At 49.3% G+C, this 18,503-nt stretch overlaps 7 protein-coding genes across 7 annotated transcripts; 4 read left to right on the top strand and 3 right to left on the bottom strand.

The window, feature by feature from the left end:
• Positions 1–236: 236 nt before the first annotated feature.
• On the top strand, positions 237–1,397 carry EYB26_008257 (uncharacterized protein; the record flags this gene model as incomplete). The annotated part of the gene is made up of 4 exons (XM_054267512.1): positions 237–281; positions 346–628; positions 695–769; positions 829–1,397. 4 exons carry the CDS (start codon positions 237–239, stop codon positions 1,395–1,397), a joined length of 972 nt encoding a protein of 323 aa, XP_054123487.1.
• Positions 1,398–2,852: 1,455 nt separating this feature from the next.
• Positions 2,853–4,271, top strand: EYB26_008256 (uncharacterized protein; the record flags this gene model as incomplete). Its single annotated transcript, XM_054267511.1, has 3 exons — positions 2,853–2,933; positions 3,378–3,764; positions 3,825–4,271. 3 exons carry the CDS (start codon positions 2,853–2,855, stop codon positions 4,269–4,271), a joined length of 915 nt encoding a protein of 304 aa, XP_054123486.1.
• A 715-nt stretch (positions 4,272–4,986) lies between these two features.
• EYB26_008255 (uncharacterized protein) lies at positions 4,987–7,970 on the top strand (the record flags this gene model as incomplete). The annotated part of the gene is made up of 8 exons (XM_054267510.1): positions 4,987–5,007; positions 5,114–5,200; positions 5,256–5,282; positions 5,336–5,713; positions 5,778–7,454; positions 7,520–7,579; positions 7,640–7,819; positions 7,890–7,970. The coding sequence occupies 8 exons, from the start codon at positions 4,987–4,989 to the stop codon at positions 7,968–7,970; spliced, it is 2,511 nt and encodes an 836-aa protein (XP_054123485.1).
• A 217-nt stretch (positions 7,971–8,187) lies between these two features.
• Positions 8,188–10,074, bottom strand: EYB26_008254 (uncharacterized protein; the record flags this gene model as incomplete). The annotated part of the gene is made up of 3 exons (XM_054267509.1): positions 8,188–9,335; positions 9,402–9,927; positions 10,000–10,074. The coding sequence occupies 3 exons, from the start codon at positions 10,072–10,074 to the stop codon at positions 8,188–8,190; spliced, it is 1,749 nt and encodes a 582-aa protein (XP_054123484.1).
• Positions 10,075–11,518: 1,444 nt separating this feature from the next.
• On the top strand, positions 11,519–13,615 carry EYB26_008253 (uncharacterized protein; the record flags this gene model as incomplete). The annotated part of the gene is made up of 3 exons (XM_054267508.1): positions 11,519–12,050; positions 12,101–12,582; positions 12,632–13,615. 3 exons carry the CDS (start codon positions 11,519–11,521, stop codon positions 13,613–13,615), a joined length of 1,998 nt encoding a protein of 665 aa, XP_054123483.1.
• Positions 13,616–13,818: 203 nt separating this feature from the next.
• Positions 13,819–15,910, bottom strand: EYB26_008252 (uncharacterized protein; the record flags this gene model as incomplete). Its single annotated transcript, XM_054267507.1, has 4 exons — positions 13,819–15,138; positions 15,191–15,327; positions 15,381–15,812; positions 15,868–15,910. The coding sequence occupies 4 exons, from the start codon at positions 15,908–15,910 to the stop codon at positions 13,819–13,821; spliced, it is 1,932 nt and encodes a 643-aa protein (XP_054123482.1).
• A 667-nt stretch (positions 15,911–16,577) lies between these two features.
• On the bottom strand, positions 16,578–17,459 carry EYB26_008251 (uncharacterized protein; the record flags this gene model as incomplete). Its single annotated transcript, XM_054267506.1, has 1 exon — positions 16,578–17,459. One exon carries the CDS (start codon positions 17,457–17,459, stop codon positions 16,578–16,580), a length of 882 nt encoding a protein of 293 aa, XP_054123481.1.
• Between the last annotated feature and the right edge of the window lie 1,044 nt (positions 17,460–18,503).

Here is an 18,503-nt window from a genome sequence, read left to right as displayed (position 1 = left end):
AATCGGGCAACGGACTGGGGTTTGCGTCATGGCAGCTTTGGTTCGGACCGCAGGTACCGGACTCCGCCCTACATTAGTTGATTGAAAAACATCCTCCGAACACAGCACCACACTCTCTTTACGCTTTTCTGCCACAACGTACACTCAACAGCGATAACGCCGTTGATTAATTGAATCAATCCATCACTCTTTTATACTTTTCTTTCTTTCTTTTCTTGACCATACTCACCACCACAATGTTCGCTAGAGCTACTTTCAGGCTCTCGCAGCCTGCTAGACAGGTACCAGAAGCGGACAAACCCTCTCCCATTTCTGAATCAATCGCTGACGAATCTCAATTCACAGAGCTTCCGTAAATACTCGACCGAAGCACCCACCAAGAGCAATACCTTGCAAAACATCGCCTTCGCCGTCGGTGCCATTGGTATAGGTACGGGCGTGTACCGGTACATGCAGAGCAAACCAGCGGTCGCTGAAGAAGTCAAGGAGCGCGCAAAGGTGTTTTCTGGCGGCGACCAGGGATTCGTGAATTTGAAGCTCGCCGATATTGAGGTTGTGAGCCCTGATACCAAGCGGTACCGATTTGAGTTTGAGGATAAGGAGGCTGTTTCTGGTCTGCACGTTGCGTGTAAGCTGCTCCTCTAGTCTGCGTGGGTAACAGTATGAATCGATACCGATACTGATATGGATACAGCTGCCTTGCTCACTAAGTACGCCCCACCTGAGGGCAAGCCTATCCTCCGTCCTTACACTCCAATCTCCGATGAAGGTATGTATATGACTTTCGTAAGCGAGCGCGGAAAAGCATTTGCTGACTGACTGACCCAGACACACCTGGACACTTGGACCTCATTGTCAAGCACTACCCCAATGGAGCCATGACCTCGCACATGGATAGCATGAGCGTCGGCCAGAGCCTCGATTTCAAGGGACCTCTCCCCAAGTACCCTTGGGACGCCAACAAACACACCCACATTGCACTCATCGCTGGTGGTACCGGTATCACCCCCATGTACCAATTGATCCGCGCCATCTTCAAGAACCCCGAGGACAAGACCAAGGTTACTCTTGTTTACGGAAACGTCACTGAGGATGACATCCTCTTGAAGAAGGAGCTCCAGCACTTGGAGAACACCTACCCTCAGCGCTTCAAGACTTTCTACCTTCTTGACAAGCCTCCCAAGGAGTGGACTGGTGGCTCGGGTTACGTGACCAAGGAACTCTTGAAGACTGTTCTCCCGGAGCCCAAGGAGGAGAACATCAAGGTGTTTGTTTGCGGACCTCCCGGAATGTACAAGGCTATCAGCGGTGGTAAGAAGAGCCCCAGGGACCAGGGTGAGCTGACCGGATACTTGAAGGAGCTTGGTTATGACCAGGAGCAGGTCTACAAGTTCTAGATTCGACCTGATCTTATCTGGCCTGGTATGATGACATGGTTTTTTGTCTCTTGTATCTCCTATACACGATTGTGACATATGCTTGTGCGATAACATAGCTTGATTTGTTTTTTTTTTTTCTTGTTGCGCTTCTTTGCGACAGAATATAGTTATATAGCAACTAGATCTCCAGTCTCAGAATTGAATGTGACAATTTAGTCATCCGTCGAGCCTGTCTGTCTAATTGTCTGGTGCCCGTGGTCACCAACGGTACCGTTAAGCTCCGAAGAGTAAGGGCAGATAAAGCGGGGTCATATGCCTAAACATAGCTTGCATCAGAACACCAAACCAATTCCTTTGAGCGTTTCATCTACTACGTAGTAGTTACGAACAGATAATGAGAATCCAGGCTCTATTCTGCCAGTAGTCTCATATTGAATGATTGAATTATTTTCCTCGGAGGTTTTTTTTTTTTTTTTTTTCAGGTATAATCAGTCAAGAGCCGGGTAAAACAGGTTTGTTGTTCATCGCTCCATAAAGTGATCCAGTCAGCGTAGTGAGTACGTAACGTAGCCACGAGTGCACTGTACTGTGCCGAACAACCGCCGAGCACTGCGGGAGGGACAGCTGGCCGTTCGGTGGGTAGGCCGCGCCGAGTACGGGGGACTGCCTGCCAGAATATGTACCAAGCAGACCACGAGAGAACAACGACGCACCACCGGGGTTTGCCTTGAGTGGGTGGTAATAAATTGGAATAATCGTATGCTAGGTACCTGCTTTCCGAGATAGAGAGAAGAGCTTCGATTGCCTTGATTTAGGTGGGGGAATACGGCGCCGGTAGTGAACCAACTAGTGCCTTGGATATTAGGAGGAGGAACAAACAACAAGCTGGGACGGGACAGCTGTAGGAGTGGTTGGTGGTTGGTGGCCGACGAGTGGCACTGGACAGAGGCAGCGGACAGCGTCGGAGCAAGTAGGCTCTAGTGCGGGACAGACCACAGACACCGGCCGGACGAGAGCTGGAACCGAGGCCAATGAAAGCGGGTGAAACAGGGAGCTCTGAGGCAGCGCTGGCGCCTGGGCTGCAGGAGACGCAGCGCTAAGAGTCTAAGATGTCTGCTCTGTAGTAATGCCTACACTGGGGCACCGTTAGGAGTCACGCAAGCAGCCGGTTCGGTTCCCTTGCAGTCCCAGCGCCAGCGCCGCCGTGGACAGTGGACACCTGCCCGCTCCCGCCTAAAACTCGCAAATTCACTCTCAGCGGGCCACCCACCAAAACCCTGCCCGCCAGATTTTTGCACTATTTAGTGGCCCCCATGCCCACCCCCCCGCCGCCCGCCTGAGACAAAAAACTTTTCCCTCTTTTTCTCCCTCCTCTTGCTCCCCCCAGAACCGTAGACGCGTCTGCTTAACATTCGAGCATACCACGGTCTACTACACCCTGCACTCTACACAATAACAATACACACCAACAAGATGTCACGCAAGGACGAGTCCAAGGCCAAGGATGCCTTTGTGTCCGTGAATGTTAACGATTTTACTCGTTTTCGCGACCAGGTAATTTTTTTTTTCTTCTCTTTCGCTTTCGTTTCGCGCCCATGTCATCGCTTTGTTGTCGCGCTGCGCCCGGCTACACCACAACACCACCACCAAACCCCCCTTCCAACCTTGAAACTTAACCCTGTCTTCATCTTGCGTTTCTACTCTTACATAAAGCGCTCTCTGTGTTTTCTCTCTCTCTCTGCTTTTTCAAGTCGCGCGATCGTATTTTTACCAACCAGCCTATTATTCATCTCATTTTTTTTTTTTTGCCTGTTTTGGTGTTGTTTCCTAGCTGTGTCGCGCGCAATGACGAGGTCCACAACAACAACAACACCACCCCTTCCCAGTATCGCTAGTAGCCTGCACCACGTCGCAATAGAAATTCAAAGAGCCAGCGCCGGCATGTTCTCGCTTGGCGACCATTCTACTCAACAGGACAAACAACTAATATACTCGCAGTTTATTGTCGGCCTCGCCGCTTTGCAGTCGGCCGTGTCTGATTTGCAACGCGCCTACCTCAACCATGCAAACTCAGTCCTGAATCGTGGCCCTATCGGTCTCGATACTGGACTGGCCGGCGGGTTTCCCAGCTTGCATGAGAATGGCCTTCTAGCTGCTCAGCATGCGCTTGGTTATGAAGCCAAAGTCGAGACGGGCGAGAAGAAGAAGCGCAAGCGCGCTCCTCCCGACCCAAATGCGCCCAAGCGTGCTTTGACTCCGTACTTTTTGTACATGCAGCACAACCGTTCCTTGATTGCCAACGAGCTCGGTCCTGATGCTAAGCCCAAGGACGTTGCTGACGAGGGTACCATCCGTTGGGCTAACATGTCAATCGAAGAGAAGGAGGTACGTCTCTCCCTTGGGAAGTGTTTGTTACACGAGGCAAGCAAAACTAACAGTCGGCAGGTCTGGAAGAAGCTCTACAACGACAATCTTGCCGTCTACCGCGCCAAGATGAAGGCTTACAAGGCCGGTCTCCCTATCCCAGAGGACGACAACGCCAAGGCCGACAGCCAACTCCAACAGAGCGTCGCTGCCGCTGAGGCTGAGGCCGAGGAAGAGACCGACTCTGACAGCGATGATGAAGATGAAGATGAGGAGAGCGCCGATGAACCGGCCAAGGAGCCTACTCCTCCTCCAAGCAACAAGCGCCGTCGCGCTGGTGCCAAACCCCCTGCGTCGCCGGTAGCAGCCAAGAAGGCTTCTCCTGAAAAGAAGAAGGCTGCCCAGCCCGCACAGCCTGCCCCCACCCCCGCTAAGAAGGATACTCCATCGCGAAAGACTGTGAATGCGGCCAGTGAGGGAAAGCGCAACAAGAAGAAGCGCAAGAGCGAAGTCGGTGCGGATGAGTAAGATTATCTATCCAGCTCTTCCAGATATCCAGCCTCCATCAAACTCTGTCACGGCGATGCAGTATAAAGTTATATCATAGCTGGCTCGTGATTGTACTGGCTTTAATTTTTCTTGTCTAATACTTTGCGCGGGATTTTTTTCTTCTTCTTTCTGTGGGAGTCTTTCTGGGGTTTCTTGTTTATCTCGTTAGAAGTCTAGGCGTGATGCTGCTTGGTCGAATAGTATGATTATTCGTTATGTGTTTTGAGTATTTGGGAGCAGTTGTAATGCTAGTTGGGAATTTCAAATGAAGTGATTTTGACATACAATGAAGCTATTCGTGTTTAACGTTTAACTAACTAACTACCGCACTCCAGACTGGTATACCGTTAACTAGTTAACTAACTAGTTAATGCGTGTTGATAAGCTTAGCAATATTCTCGTCAAGGCTTATCGCTATCTTATCTCTGCAAATTGCGGCCAACCACAGCTAATCGCCCCCGCAGTCAGACAGCCGCGGAATTCTTCTCCATCAACTTTCAGATTCAATTCTATTTTCTTATTGTTTCTCACTGCTAGAGGCTTCAGCCGTCACCAGGATCAGCTACACCCCAAGCCTGCCCCTAAGGCTTATCGGTGTTGTACAGGCCGTTTTCTGATACCGAAACGGCACATCCTTGGGGCGGTACATCATTGGACCGGATAAAAACATTTCAACCCAGTCTTACGAGGCACAATGCAGCTCATTCCCAAGGAGGTTGGTTATACATCCTGCAAATCCTGTAATATATATATATATAATACCTCAATCATCGTGTAACATTGGAACCTCTTCGAGATAATTACTGATCATTTTTGAGCAGATCGATAAGCTGGTGATATCGCAGTTGGGTCTCTTGGCCCAACGCAGGCTTGCCCGAGGTGTTCGACTGAATCATGCGGAGGCTACGGTGTGTACAATCGAGTTCAGACGCCTGATTAAAATATGTCTCTAATATTTGATAGGCTTTGATCTCATCTAATCTACAAGAAGTATGTCCGAACATATTATCCTTCCATATCAACCAAACTAACTAGTTCATCAGCTCATCCGAGATGGCAACCACACCGTCGCCGACCTCATGTCCATCGGCAAAACCATGCTAGGTCGCCGCCATGTCCTACCCTCAGTCATCTCTAGCCTCGTAGAACTACAGGTCGAAGGCACATTCCGTACAGGGACCTACCTGGTCACCGTGCACCACCCCATCAGCACGGATGACGGAGACCTCGAAAAGGCTCTGTATGGAAGTTTTCTCCCTGTTCCACCATCATCAGTATTTCCTGACCCAGATCCAGCTGATTATGAGCCTGAGAATCAGCCGGGGGCTGTGATTACTGTTAAGAATTCGAGAATCACACTAAGCGAGGGTCGGAAACGGATTAAGCTTAAAGTGATGAGCAAGGGTGATCGACCGATTCAGGTATTTTTTTTTCTTCTTTCCATGAAGGCAGATGAGTCGCTCGAGCTGGCTGACAGTCATATAGGTTGGCTCGCATTATCATTTCATTGAAACCAATCCACAACTCCATTTTGATCGCGAAAGGGCTTATGGATATCGTCTGGATATTGCCGCTGGTACTTCCATTCGATTCGAGCCTGGTGACACCAAGACGGTCACTCTTGTTGAAATCGGCGGAAACAAAATTATCAGCGGCGGCAACTTCCTTGCATCCGGCAAGGTGGATATTAGTCGCGTCGAAGCAATTCTGACCAAATTACAACAAGCTGGATTCGCTCATGAGCCTGAACCAACCGCAGACGCAAGCCTTATTGCACCCTTTTCCATGGAGCGCGAGGCATATGTTCGCATGTTTGGACCAACGACCGGCGATCTTGTACGGCTCGGCGCTACTAATCTCTGGGTCAAAGTTGAGAAAGATCTAACCCACTACGGAGATGAATGCACATTCGGCGGCGGGAAATCTCTGCGTGAAGGCATGGGCCAGTCATCCGGGAAGATTGCCAAGGAATGTGTAGATACCGTCGTCACCAATGCACTGATCATTGACTGGAGCGGAATTTACAAAGCAGATATTGGTATCAAGGATGGAATCATTGTTGGAATTGGCAAGGCCGGTAACCCGGATGTCATGGATGGAGTGCACCCGGATCTTGTCGTGGGATCGTCAACAGACGTGATTGCTGCCGAGGGCAAGATTGTGACTGCCGGTGGATTTGATACGCATATTCATTTCATCTGTCCTCAGCAGATTAATGAAGCTATCTCTTCTGGTATCACGACCATGTTGGGCGGCGGAACGGGACCAAGTACTGGAAGCAATGCCACTACCTGCACGCCTGGACCTACCCATATGCGCCAGATGATTCAGGCATGCGATTCTTTGCCGGTGAACGTTGGTATCACAGGCAAAGGAAATGACAGTGGAGTGGAGAGTCTCCGTGAACAGGCTATCGCCGGAGCGGCAGGAATGAAATTACACGAAGACTGGGGCAGCACCCCAGCTGCGATCGACACTTGTCTCGAAGTGTGTGACGAATTCGATATTCAATGCATGATTCATACCGATACATTGAATGAGTCTGGTTTCGTAGAGCAGACGATTCAATCCTTCAAGAACCGCACCATTCATACATACCATACCGAAGGTGCCGGCGGTGGCCACGCGCCTGATATCATCTCTGTGGTTGAGCATCCCAACGTCCTACCCAGTAGCACCAACCCAACAAGGCCATTCACCCTCAACACCCTCGACGAACATCTAGACATGCTCATGGTCTGCCACCATCTCTCTAAAAACATTCCCGAGGACGTAGCATTCGCCGAGAGCCGAATCCGAGGCGAAACCATCGCCGCAGAGGATGTCCTCCACGACCTGGGCGCTATCAGCATGATGTCCTCCGACTCGCAGGCAATGGGTCGCTGCGGTGAAGTCATCCTACGTACATGGAACACAGCGCATAAAAACAAGGAACAGCGCGGCGTTCTTCCAGAGGACGAAGGTACAGGAGCCGACAATTTCCGTGTCAAGAGATATATAAGTAAATATACCATCAACCCGGCCATTGCGCAGGGAATGGTACATTTGATTGGTAGTGTCGAGGTGGGCAAGTTGGCCGATTTGGTATTGTGGACGCCTGACAATTTCGGAACGAAGCCTAAGCTTGTTGTTAAGGGGGGTATGATTGCTGTTGCGCAGATGGTAGTCACCCTTTTTTCCCCTATGCTATTACATTTTTGAGACTGTTTTACTAAACGTTCGTACAGGGAGACCCCAATGCATCCATCCCCACCGTTGAGCCGGTGATCATGAGACCGCAATTCGGCGTAAGCCACGTCCCCCTCCCCCCTAACTACACATGAGTTACTACTAACAAAAGGCAAAAGACATTCGTTCCCTCAACGTCAATCATGTTCGTCTCCCAAGCATCCATATCCCAGGGCGTGGTGCAATCATACAACCTCCGCAAACGCATTGAGCCAGTCCGGAATTGCCGTAATATCGGGAAGAAGGATATGAAGTTTAACGATGTGATGCCGAAGATGAAGGTTGATCCGGAGCGATATGTATGTCCCCCTTCCCCTTTTGACTGAGAAGGATAGGAGAAGCGATGCTAATGGTTGGTTGAAAAAATAGACCGTCGAGGCGGATGGGCAGCTTTGCACAGCCGAGCCGGCGACGAAGTTGCCATTGACGCAGCAGTATTTTGTTTACTGATGCAAAAATTGGTGACTACGAAATTCTTTTGGAATGCTTCTCATGTTAATATTATCGGCATACCTGTATCTAGTGTTGAAAATTTCAAGTACGTATTTGGTTTGGCATACGTAATAAGTAATAAGTAACCTTGGAAAGATATGTACATGATATAACCAACTCCACATGCAGGGGACAAAAAAGAAAGAAAACAAAAAACAAAACAAAACGACAAAATCTATTGTTCGCTAGATGGTGCTGGTGACGACAACGATGAAGCACTTCTATGACCAACAGGTGTACCCAACAACACCATTACCCTCCTTTGTATCATCTCCCTTCTCCCAGGATCATAACTCTCTTCTGATTCTCTGCTTGTATCCGCAAATCCAGCCGGCGCCGGTCTCTGGACCCCTGGACCTGACTCCAAGGATCCAAAAGGCTCATCATCTTGTCTATGGACTGGGCTTTGGTCGTCGTCGTAGTCCCTGGCCAACCACGCGCGAAACCTATCCAGAACACCAACCCCCGAGGAGGAGGACGAAGCCGGCGAATCAGGGCCCCCCTCCTCATGATCATAGCGATTATGAAGGCGAGGTCTCCGCCTCCGCCTTAACCGTCTGACTCGTTCCTCCCTCCTCGCCAACAACGCACCAATCTGCTCCTCTACAAACGTCTCCGGCAACACATTCTGTTTACAAACGGGGCATGTACTTGCATCCCTCGCGAGGAACGTATCTATACATTCCGGATGGAAGATGTGCATGCACGGTAATTCACGGACCAGGGATTCCGCCGGCACAAAATCGTCCAGGCAGATGGCGCAGGTGTGCTGGGAGAAGGTCAGGGTTAGAGTTTGGCTGGAGACTGTACGGCGTCGTTTTCCGAGGGCCCGGGTTGGCACTGGGGGGAGAATTTCTTCGAGGATGGAGGATATACTTTCGTCTTGGTGTGAGGTGACAATGGTGAGGGCTGGAGGGGGATGATGAGGGTTGGAGTGTTGGTTGTTGTTTTTGTTGTCGCTGGCATTGTCGTTGATTTCTGTCTCGGTGACGGTCGTCGTGTCTTTTGGTTTTGCACCATTCGTCTCCTCGCATGTATTCTCTGTTCTCTCCTTTGAGGCTCCGTGCTCATCGCCTTCCTCAGCACCAGGATAAACATAAACCGGCAACGCCGACAAGATATGCGGCGGAACAACAAGCCTCTTAATTCCCAAAAACTCCAAATCAACCTCCCCCGAAACAAGCCGTCGCTGCAACGACTCTCTCCTTTTCTTCTGCACATGTCGCATGGTGAGGAACGCAAATATCACCATGAGCACAATCGCCCCCAAGACGGCGAGGATAAAGACCCACATCCCCGGCATGGTTGAGGACAGGTCTGGTTCTATGCAACTACTCATCAGTTTCGGTCATTTTTATAGGGATCAATCAAGTGGGGAGAAGCACGTACCCAGGTCGATAAGCGCATATAACCTCGTACACTCCGTTGTGGTCTGTGCATCGCTCCCATCCCCGCCACCACCATACTGCGTAAGCTGATGCATTAAAGTTGTCCCTGCCGTCCCCGGAACCGCATATACGGGATACTCATTTTCTTTCTTCCATTGCCCGGCATCCCCCAAATCCCACACGGGGCTAGCAGAGGGCTCTGGTTTGGCCGAATCCCGTCTTTTGGGTTGATAGAATATCAGCGCCGACACATTGTCTTGCCGGGACGCGGAGAGGTATGCCCTCGTACACTCGGGGTTGACCCACGGCGCGAGACCGAGTAGGTCGTGGGCGTCTGCGGGCAGATCACTGCGTCGGGTTGCGTTGGTGGGGATGTAAGGCGCCGTGAGGTTATTGCAAACAGCGGCCGGCGGATCGTTGAGCGTGGGCACGTATAAGAGGCCCTTGAAAGATTCTTGGGATGGAGAGTTGGTGTTGGAGAGGGTGCGGATTGAGCCGTCTAGGACGTAGTGGAAGATGATGTTTCCCTGTTGCTGCTGTTAGCCCTAGTTTTGGTAGTACTGTATACTCAGGAGACTTGGGGGGGGGCGGCAACATACGTTTCCATTGCGAAGTGAAGGAGCACAATGCAATGTCCCTGGTCCTGTGAAGAGAGTGACTGCCGTGGTACTCATTGTTTAGATAGCTGCATGAGGACAATCAAATGTGTACTTGTTGGTGGTGTCGCTAAAGAAGTTCGTAGATAGATAATTAACCATCATCGCCTACTCCAACTCCATAACAGTCAATCAATCAATCTCCGTATACTCAAATCTAACACGAAGTCAAACCAAAGAACAAAAAAAATTGAAATTGTTTTGATTGACATAAGAATAGCAGACGTCGAATACTTTTGTAATTAGGGTTATACGCCATTCCGGAAGTACCGAATTGGGAAAGAATGTAAACACATGTTCGCGGAATTGGGAATGCGGAAGTCATTCGCTTCCCTCTGATTGTTTTCGTTAGTTGGGCCCAGAAGAACATCGGCTTTGTTCATTTGACTGACCGTTAGTTGCTGCGCTCAGTTATTTTTTATTCTTCCGGTGATACACGAGGCAGATACAAGGATGGTTAGTGGAGGTGACGATCATGATTCGTAGTATAAGCTCCGCCACTAGGTATCATCGCAAAAGGACGCTTTCTAGTCCTGAATGCATAATAATCAAGCATTTCTGGCTCCATTAAAGTTCACCAAGTACGTACGTACATACAAGGACATAGTGGATGAAGTAATGCGAGATCCTAATGCTTGTTGAAGCTCCTGTCGTGTGCGTGCGACCTCAGCGCGCATCCAGCCCCTTGCTTGTGAATCTAGATCGGAAGCAGATAGGTAGATGCCCAGATGCCAGATGGTAGGGAGTGCATAAATTCTTCCGAGAGTGTTCTAAAACAAAAACAAGAATACTTGCGATGCCATGTCATACACATTGAGCAGTATCATGTTGGATATCCAGATACGCCTAGGTCTGGCAAGGGAAGGTGAGTATGGGAAGGCGAACAATGGGTTAGAGACCGATATAGATGAATATATACAGATTTTGGTGAAACTGCTGATATTTATGTCGAAGTTATTAGGCAAAGAATGGTCCAGGCCTTTCACCAATCGCATAATGTTGGATCAGACCTGAGACGTCCAAGGAAGTAGAAGTAGATGTTCGCGAGGAGAGGGCTACACGATATTATCCAATCAGAAGCGAATGTCGGTGACTAGCGCGGCTCTTGTTGATCTGCCTTTGTTGATTCGCTCCTTTCCGCCCGAGACGCCGCGTGTTATCACGTGACTACGCGGGCGGCGGTTACCATCGCTTTCCTAAGACGTCACTGGACGACCACCCCAGAAGGCGCGATACATCAATCAACAATTGGGGGAGTCTCTTCTTCATTCTTTGTGATTTTACCGCCTTCTGAACTTCATAAACATTTACTTGACGCCAATCCAGCTTGTTACCCATCTGAGGTGCGCCCACTTCCGCCTAGACCTCCCCCACAGAGGATGCGCCCCCGGCAGACTGTTTACCCTTCTGACGGATTTTCTCATCGCTTCCCAATCTATCTACACTTCGACTTGATCTAAACATGGCAAACAAGGGCAAAGGCAAAGGCCGCGACTCGCGCCAGTCGCGAAGTCGCAACACAACACCCAGCTCCGGCCTGAGCGCAAGCACGACGACCGCCGCTTCAATGGCTCCTGGCTATCTCGATAACGAATTCGCGAAACTCTTCGCCGGAGTTACCGTGCAATACTCAGATCTTCTCGAGCAATCCGGTGGAGGTGGCAATATTCCAGATATCAAAACCCTAGAACTCATAAGCGAGAATCTGAAGACGCTCAGTCAGCTAGCTGACTCGCGGGGCGATACGTGCAACGCCGGAATGCGAGAGCTCTCACAGCGAAAGAAGGACGTTATCGAAGATCAACACCAACAGGAACTGGAGCGGGAGGCGGAGGATAGAGTGAAAATGAAACGGGAAGCTGACGATGACGAAGAGACGAGTAGGGCGTTCAAGGGGAATAAATTGAAGAAGCGCAAGGAACGGCCCCCAAAAGAGGATCGCCCTCTTGCTGTTGGCGCTCATGAAGTTTCTCGTCAAGATGGTGGAGAGCTCGGTATGTTTTTTCCCCCTTTTATGTGTTGGTACGTGACTGACTGGTTGTAGGAGACCGCAAGCGCAGTCGCGAAGCTACCTCTCCATCGTCTAAAAAGTCTCGACATACCGCCGCTACAGGTAGCACATCGTCGCTTTCACCTCCGTCTTTAGCTTCACCGACTATCAAAGATGAGGATGCGGTGGCTGAGGACTCTGAAGAGGATAGCGATGATTCTCATCAACCAGAACCCGCTCAACTAGTCCCTCAGTTCCAAGTATTTGGGCCAGACCCATTGAAATTCGATGATCCGACAATCTATCACATTCGCGATGTGACTCCTGAAACTACAGATGATATGAAGAGGGAGATTTACAGCGTGGCGCATTTCCCGCCTAGTGACCTACTGCATATGATGGCAGGAGTTCCTCCGGATAAAGATTTTAGTAACGCGAAGCCGACTAATCAAGTCAATGCCAACACTTTTCTTACCTGGGTTGACCCCTTTGTTCGTCCTCTGACTGAGGAGGATATTGCTTTTTTGAAAGAAAAGGTAAGTTGTCGAACCTAGTATATGTTTGTTACCTTCCTGACCTTCGCAGGGCGACCGCACAACCCCGTTTGTAATGCCACCTCGTGGAAAGAAGCACTACACCGAGATATGGGCGGAGGAGGATGGTGCAATGAGCATTGACAACCCCAACGAAAAAGACAAACTTCCTTTGAACCAGGGCCGAGGCAATATCGACCAAATTACAGATGAAGTCGCAGAGACAGACAAGGTCTCAGTGGCACCGCTCGTCAGCCGTCTATATTCTCTTTTACGTTACGAACATCGAGTAGACCCGGATGAGACCAACGCAAATGGGACGACAAACGACACATCGATGAACGGGCTTCTCGGAGGCGACTCATTCATGGACTTGGATCACCCGCTCGGCGAACCCGAGACAAAACCTCAACCATCTGCAACTTCTTTTCCTGATGCCTCTCCCAACGGCTTCAAGGTCCCCGCAGCGAAATTGGAGCATGCACAGTTGGATGAACGACTAAAAGCTGAACTGCGCTACGTCGGCTTTTTGGGGGCAGAAGACAATCCCGACTTTGACGCTCATTACGACGACGATATTGCGCAGCGACTACGTTTATTGCAGGGCGAGCTCAAGAAACAAATGCTCACAAACGGAGCGCGCAAGACACGTCTTTTAGAAATTGCCAAGGAACGCATGGCCTATCAAGAATACAGCACAATCCACGACGATCTAGACTCCCAAGTCCAACAAGCGTACCTCAAACGCACACGCACGCTAGGCAAAAGCAAAAAGGGCTCGCAAGCCAAGCATCGGCCCGGCGGCGCAGGTGGCGGTAGTCACATCGTCAGTGCCGCGGGAGTCGGACGACCTGGTATCGGCGATATGGCTCGTACACTCATGGACCGTCGCAAGCGTTGGCGTGACTGTATTGGGCCTGTGTTCAAGGATAGCAAGACTACTGTTCCTTCGAAGGAGGAGAGTATCTTTGATCCTGTCACGATGGCCGAGTATGAAAAGGCTGAATTGGAGGGGTGGGATGAGGAGCAGGAATAAGATTATCCACACTGGTCTATCTAGCTGATTTATGCATATACGCGTTTATGACTTTTTAATATCGGTTTATTGTGGGAAAACAGGGTATGTCAGGCGTTTGGTGGAATCATGAAATGCATATTTCCATGTCAACGGTAGCCCGACAATCAGGCGTTAATTATTATCATTTCGTACCATTATCAAATCTGATACTTATTTACACATTATCGATGAATAATATGCACAACCCAGGGTATCTGTCTCAACCTAGCCGTCAACTCACGCTCACTAATCTCCAATTCCGTACATATTTCGTCAAAACAATGCTGTCCATCCAGATATTTTTCCAACGCTTTGTGATTTTGATGGAATCGGATCGCCTCCTGCGCTGTTCCGCCTTCTCTACTTTCTTCGTCGGCCAAGTCGTCATCTAGTATGCTTTCTGTGGAGTGAATTTCGCTGTTGATATTGGTGTGTTCGTTTTCGTCTTGATGTGGATTTTGGTTATGGCGAGGATCGGTGTCGAATGATGTACCGGCTGAGCCGAGGCGGATGTTTATATTGTTGCTGTTTGTGAGGCTGTGATTCTGACTGTGGTTGGTGTGCGTGTTATTCGTACTTTGATACGAACTCGACATCACGCTGACTTGCTGTTGTTGTTGTTGTTGTTGTTGTTGTTGTTGTTGTTGCTGCTCATTGCCCATTCGACCATGTCGAATCGAACTCTCTCTGCTAACTAGCGTATCCTCGCCAGCAGTTGTGGCGCCACCCGCAGAATTCATGGACGATCCCAATCCACTACCTATACCACCTACGCCCTTGATTGACGATGCAGACGCCGCTTTGGATAATGATTTCATATCCGCATGTGACGATGTATATACAAACCCTTCCGGTCGTGGTCCATATGCGTATTTGTGCACACGATACAAAAACCCTTTGATGATGCCAAATGTGATGAATCGTCGGATGTCAACATTGGCGAGCTGGCGCGCATTAAGTGTATACCATTGCTTGACGCTTTGTCCCTGTCTTAGACTTGCGTAGAGCTCGACAATGCCGACTCCGTCGAGGTATTTCCGTTTCTTCCTTGGTCGTCGTCGCGTTTTAGATAGATAAGAGCCCGCGTTGTTTTTGTGGCTGTCGTGGTCGTGGTCGGTGTCAGAATCGTCGTTGCTGTCACCAATCATTGGCCAGATATCCTCCTCTGTATCATCGATTCGATGGTGAGAAGCGCTGCCTGATAAGTCACCGCGGTACTCGGAAGAAGGAGGTGATCCCGTTGCCATGCGCAGCGATGATGTCGGCGCAAAGCGAGTATTTACATATCGAGCACACTCCTGCTGCATTGCTTCGTCGCTGGCAATACTCGAGTTAAACGAGGCTGTAGGTGCATATATAGCTGAAAAGGAGAATATATCTAGCAGAAAGACACATCCGTAGTATAGTAAGTGTCGAATCGCTCTGTAGGCTAGGGAAAGTTCAACGTCGGCCAGAATAGATATGATGCGTACGCTGTTCACACCGTTTACGTAGGGGACAATCTAGCATTGTTAGACATATACTCCACGGATGAGAGTGATTAGTTGCCGGTACCTTTTGGAGTGTAAGGTCCCAATTCTCATCCAAAAACGCGTCGAATCGAACAGTAAACAGCGGAACATCCCACGATTTGACATACGGCGGTGCAGGATAGACGGGGAAAAGCTTGAAGTTCAACGTATTCAACTTATCTTCCATCCTCTCTCGTCAGCAACATACAGATCATCGGCCGTAGCGCACTCACCTATAGGAATCATGCATTCACTATAACTATTCAAATCTTCCATCAACGTCTCACATAGACTATACACTTTTCCCTCCCCACTCTTCGAAAAATCCCGGCTCAGGAAACCACTCTGCTCTTCCAATCCATGCATCAAATCCGCAAGCTTCTGCACAATACTCTTGTATTTACTGAAATCCTCTTCCTCGGCCAACACAAAACAGAAATTGAACATGAATTCATTTCGGTCATATTGAACTGATTTGATGCAGATGGGGTATCCCAGGATACGGTATCCGTTTGTACATACTTGGAGCAGGTTGCCGCATAGTTCCTGTCGCGGGATTACGAAGAAGGATATATCGGAGAAGGTGAAGAAGGGGGCTTGTTGGGGTGAGGCTGTTGGAGATGGGACTATGGCGCCATCGGGGACTTGGTGGACGACTTTGGGGCCTATTCAAGTTGTCAGTCATGAAATTCTTTGACCTTGGAGAAGAGCACAATTCACCTTCCTGTGTGTCAAATTTGCTGTAGAAGATTGCTTTTATCATGGTGCGCAGTCAGCCTTAGCATGAAACTCGTGGTTTCAGCTCATGACCCCTTATTATCTGGCATATTGCAGTGGTGCAGAATCGATTGTGTTGGTTGTGTTATATTGGTGGTAAAGGAAGAAGAAGCTCCTGCGGGGAAGGCTGATCGATACCATAGGTAAAGATAAGTTGGAGCCGCGCAGTGGAGAACACCAAAATTGTAAACACGGTAACTATTTCTATATGCGAACACATTAGACTAAAGCCATTGAATGCTATTGATTATTCAAGAATTTCTAGATTAAAAATATGAGCTGCTAATTGAAGCATTTTCGCTAATTCTGAAATGAAACGGTCAACATGCCGGATATTGAGCGTAATGATGTGCGGAAGGAAATAATAGGACCGACGATAAGCAACATAGAGAAATTCGCATGGGTATTTGTCAATAAGGAATTTGCTAAGCTGAAAGAGAAGGCAATGGTCTAAAAGTAGGTCTCGGATAAAGGAACAAGGAACGCCAACCGTTGGATGAACTGGATATGCCTGGAAATATAAGCGCGCGCCTGCAACGCCAGAAACGCGCCTGATCTGATAAAAAAAAAGGTGCTCAGTAATGAGTATGTCATGATATTGCGACCTGGTGCATGAAGTCGAAATAGAATAGAGTACTGTTCTATTTGATGTTTCATCGAGCGACCCCCGACGGATTCGTGGACGGTCGACGAAATCCTGATTCCGTACGTAAAGTTGGAACAGATACCGTCACCGGTTGTTGCGCCGCTATTGCCAGTTGACTCATCAGGGCTGCGCTTGGTGCCGGCATTGTAGAAACAGAGCCATTTGTTCTCGTCTCTACCGGTTGGCCAGTCCGCACTACATCCACCATATCGTAGCTGCCTCGTTCACGCGCTTCCTTGAGCCATTGCTCCCATTCCTCATCCAGAGGAATATTATGGCCGCGTTCACGAGCAGCCGTAGCGTAGATGAGACGTTGATTGAGTCGGACGCCGTAACTCTCCATTTCTTCGTCGCTGAAATCCTCCTCGTCTACGTGCTTATGCTGTGTTGTCGCCATCGGTAGTAGATCCTGAACAAACTCCTCTGGTGTCACCGGGCCATCTTCGGGAGTTGATGGCTCAGTTTCATTTGTATGAAATCGAGCGGAAGGCCCTTGTGACGGAGTGGCGGGACGAACGCTATCCGCAGTTGTGTCGCGGACTTTGATGCCTTCTTCTTTTTCATATCTCTCTCGAGCTGATAATGTTCCTTCCCAGCGGCAGAGCGCCAAGATTTCCTGCTTGGTCAAACCTAGCTCGTCAAAGACCTTGAACAACTTGCGGTGCCATGGGAAACGGCTCAGTCGCATGCGATGAGGACCATATGAATAGTCGAGGCCGGGGTACTGTGCTTCGATCGAATCGAGTGATCCGTAGAAGGCCGCTGTTTCAATTCTCACTTCTGGAACTAGATTCCGAGTGATATGCACTGAGAATGACGTTGGATCGGCGGTTTTGGGCCGGGGGAACGTAGTATTGTAGACAATCTGTGCGATGGATGGTTTGTGCATCTTGGACGAGTGGTGTTCGTGGTGCGTGATCGTAGTAAGGATATCGTTGCGACTCGGCGAAGCTGCGTAACTATGTCAAGTCAGATGAAATACATTTAGGTACACTCCGGCATCAAGTGATTTGAGTCTGAAGAGCAAGAAGAGTGTGAATGAAAGAGCATGAAAAGTCGGAACGTACTCTGGCAACAACTGTGCAACAACTGTAGAACAGCTGCCAATGGCCGTCTTGACCAGGCTGCGTTCTGGAACAATATAGTTAAATCAATGCTTGTTCCGCTTAGCTTTATTGGCCTCGCCGCCACCGGGACTCGCTTCCCGCGGCTCCGGCTGTTAGTTTGGCCTTGACTTTGAAGAGTGTTTCACAGCCAGATCACGGTCACGCCGAATAGTCTGGCTGTACGAATAACAGCTATTTGTGGCATACAATGAGTCTGGCCAGGGTATCACTAGTGGACATGTGCGGTCAAGCCAAGGTCACTCGGAATATGGAGGCAAGTCCAGCGGGGAGAATGTGACCTTATGTACCTAGGCCCTAAAATAGCCAGGCTCAACACAGCGCAATGAGTCAGGAGTCAGGAGAAACTGAACTGCCGACAAAGATGCGACAATAAAGAAAAAGAGCGTGATGCTGGATTAAACCTTCTAAAATTCCAGATCAATGAGGAACGGCCGCTGAGTGGTCAGCAGCTGCAAACAAATTGAAATTAAGCCCGTCTAGCTCCAGGAACTGCCGACATTCTTTCTTCCTTCGTTCATTGACTCTTCCCTCCAGTCCTCTCTTCCTCGCACACGAATTATTAATGTTTATATGAAAAAGCAGGCGAAAATACAGAAGAAGAAGAGGGAAAAAAAGAAAGACAACCTGCTTCCTCGGACAGTGGAAGAAGCATCGTTCTTAAGCCCTGACATGACAACGGGCAGGGCACTGGACAACTCGCAAGTGACCAGCGCATTCATCGCAACTGCAGCTCTGACAGGTCAGAAACTATTCTTTGCCCACAGCATTATGACAAACTGCAAAACACAAAAATCCGATTCTAGCCA

This window comes from Talaromyces marneffei, chromosome 6 (genome assembly GCF_009556855.1).
Source record: "Talaromyces marneffei chromosome 6, complete sequence".
In the NCBI taxonomy this organism is placed as follows: Eukaryota; Fungi; Ascomycota; class Eurotiomycetes; order Eurotiales; family Trichocomaceae; genus Talaromyces; species Talaromyces marneffei.
Note: the sequence above shows the minus strand (reverse complement) of the source record. Positions and strands in the feature narration are given on the sequence as shown.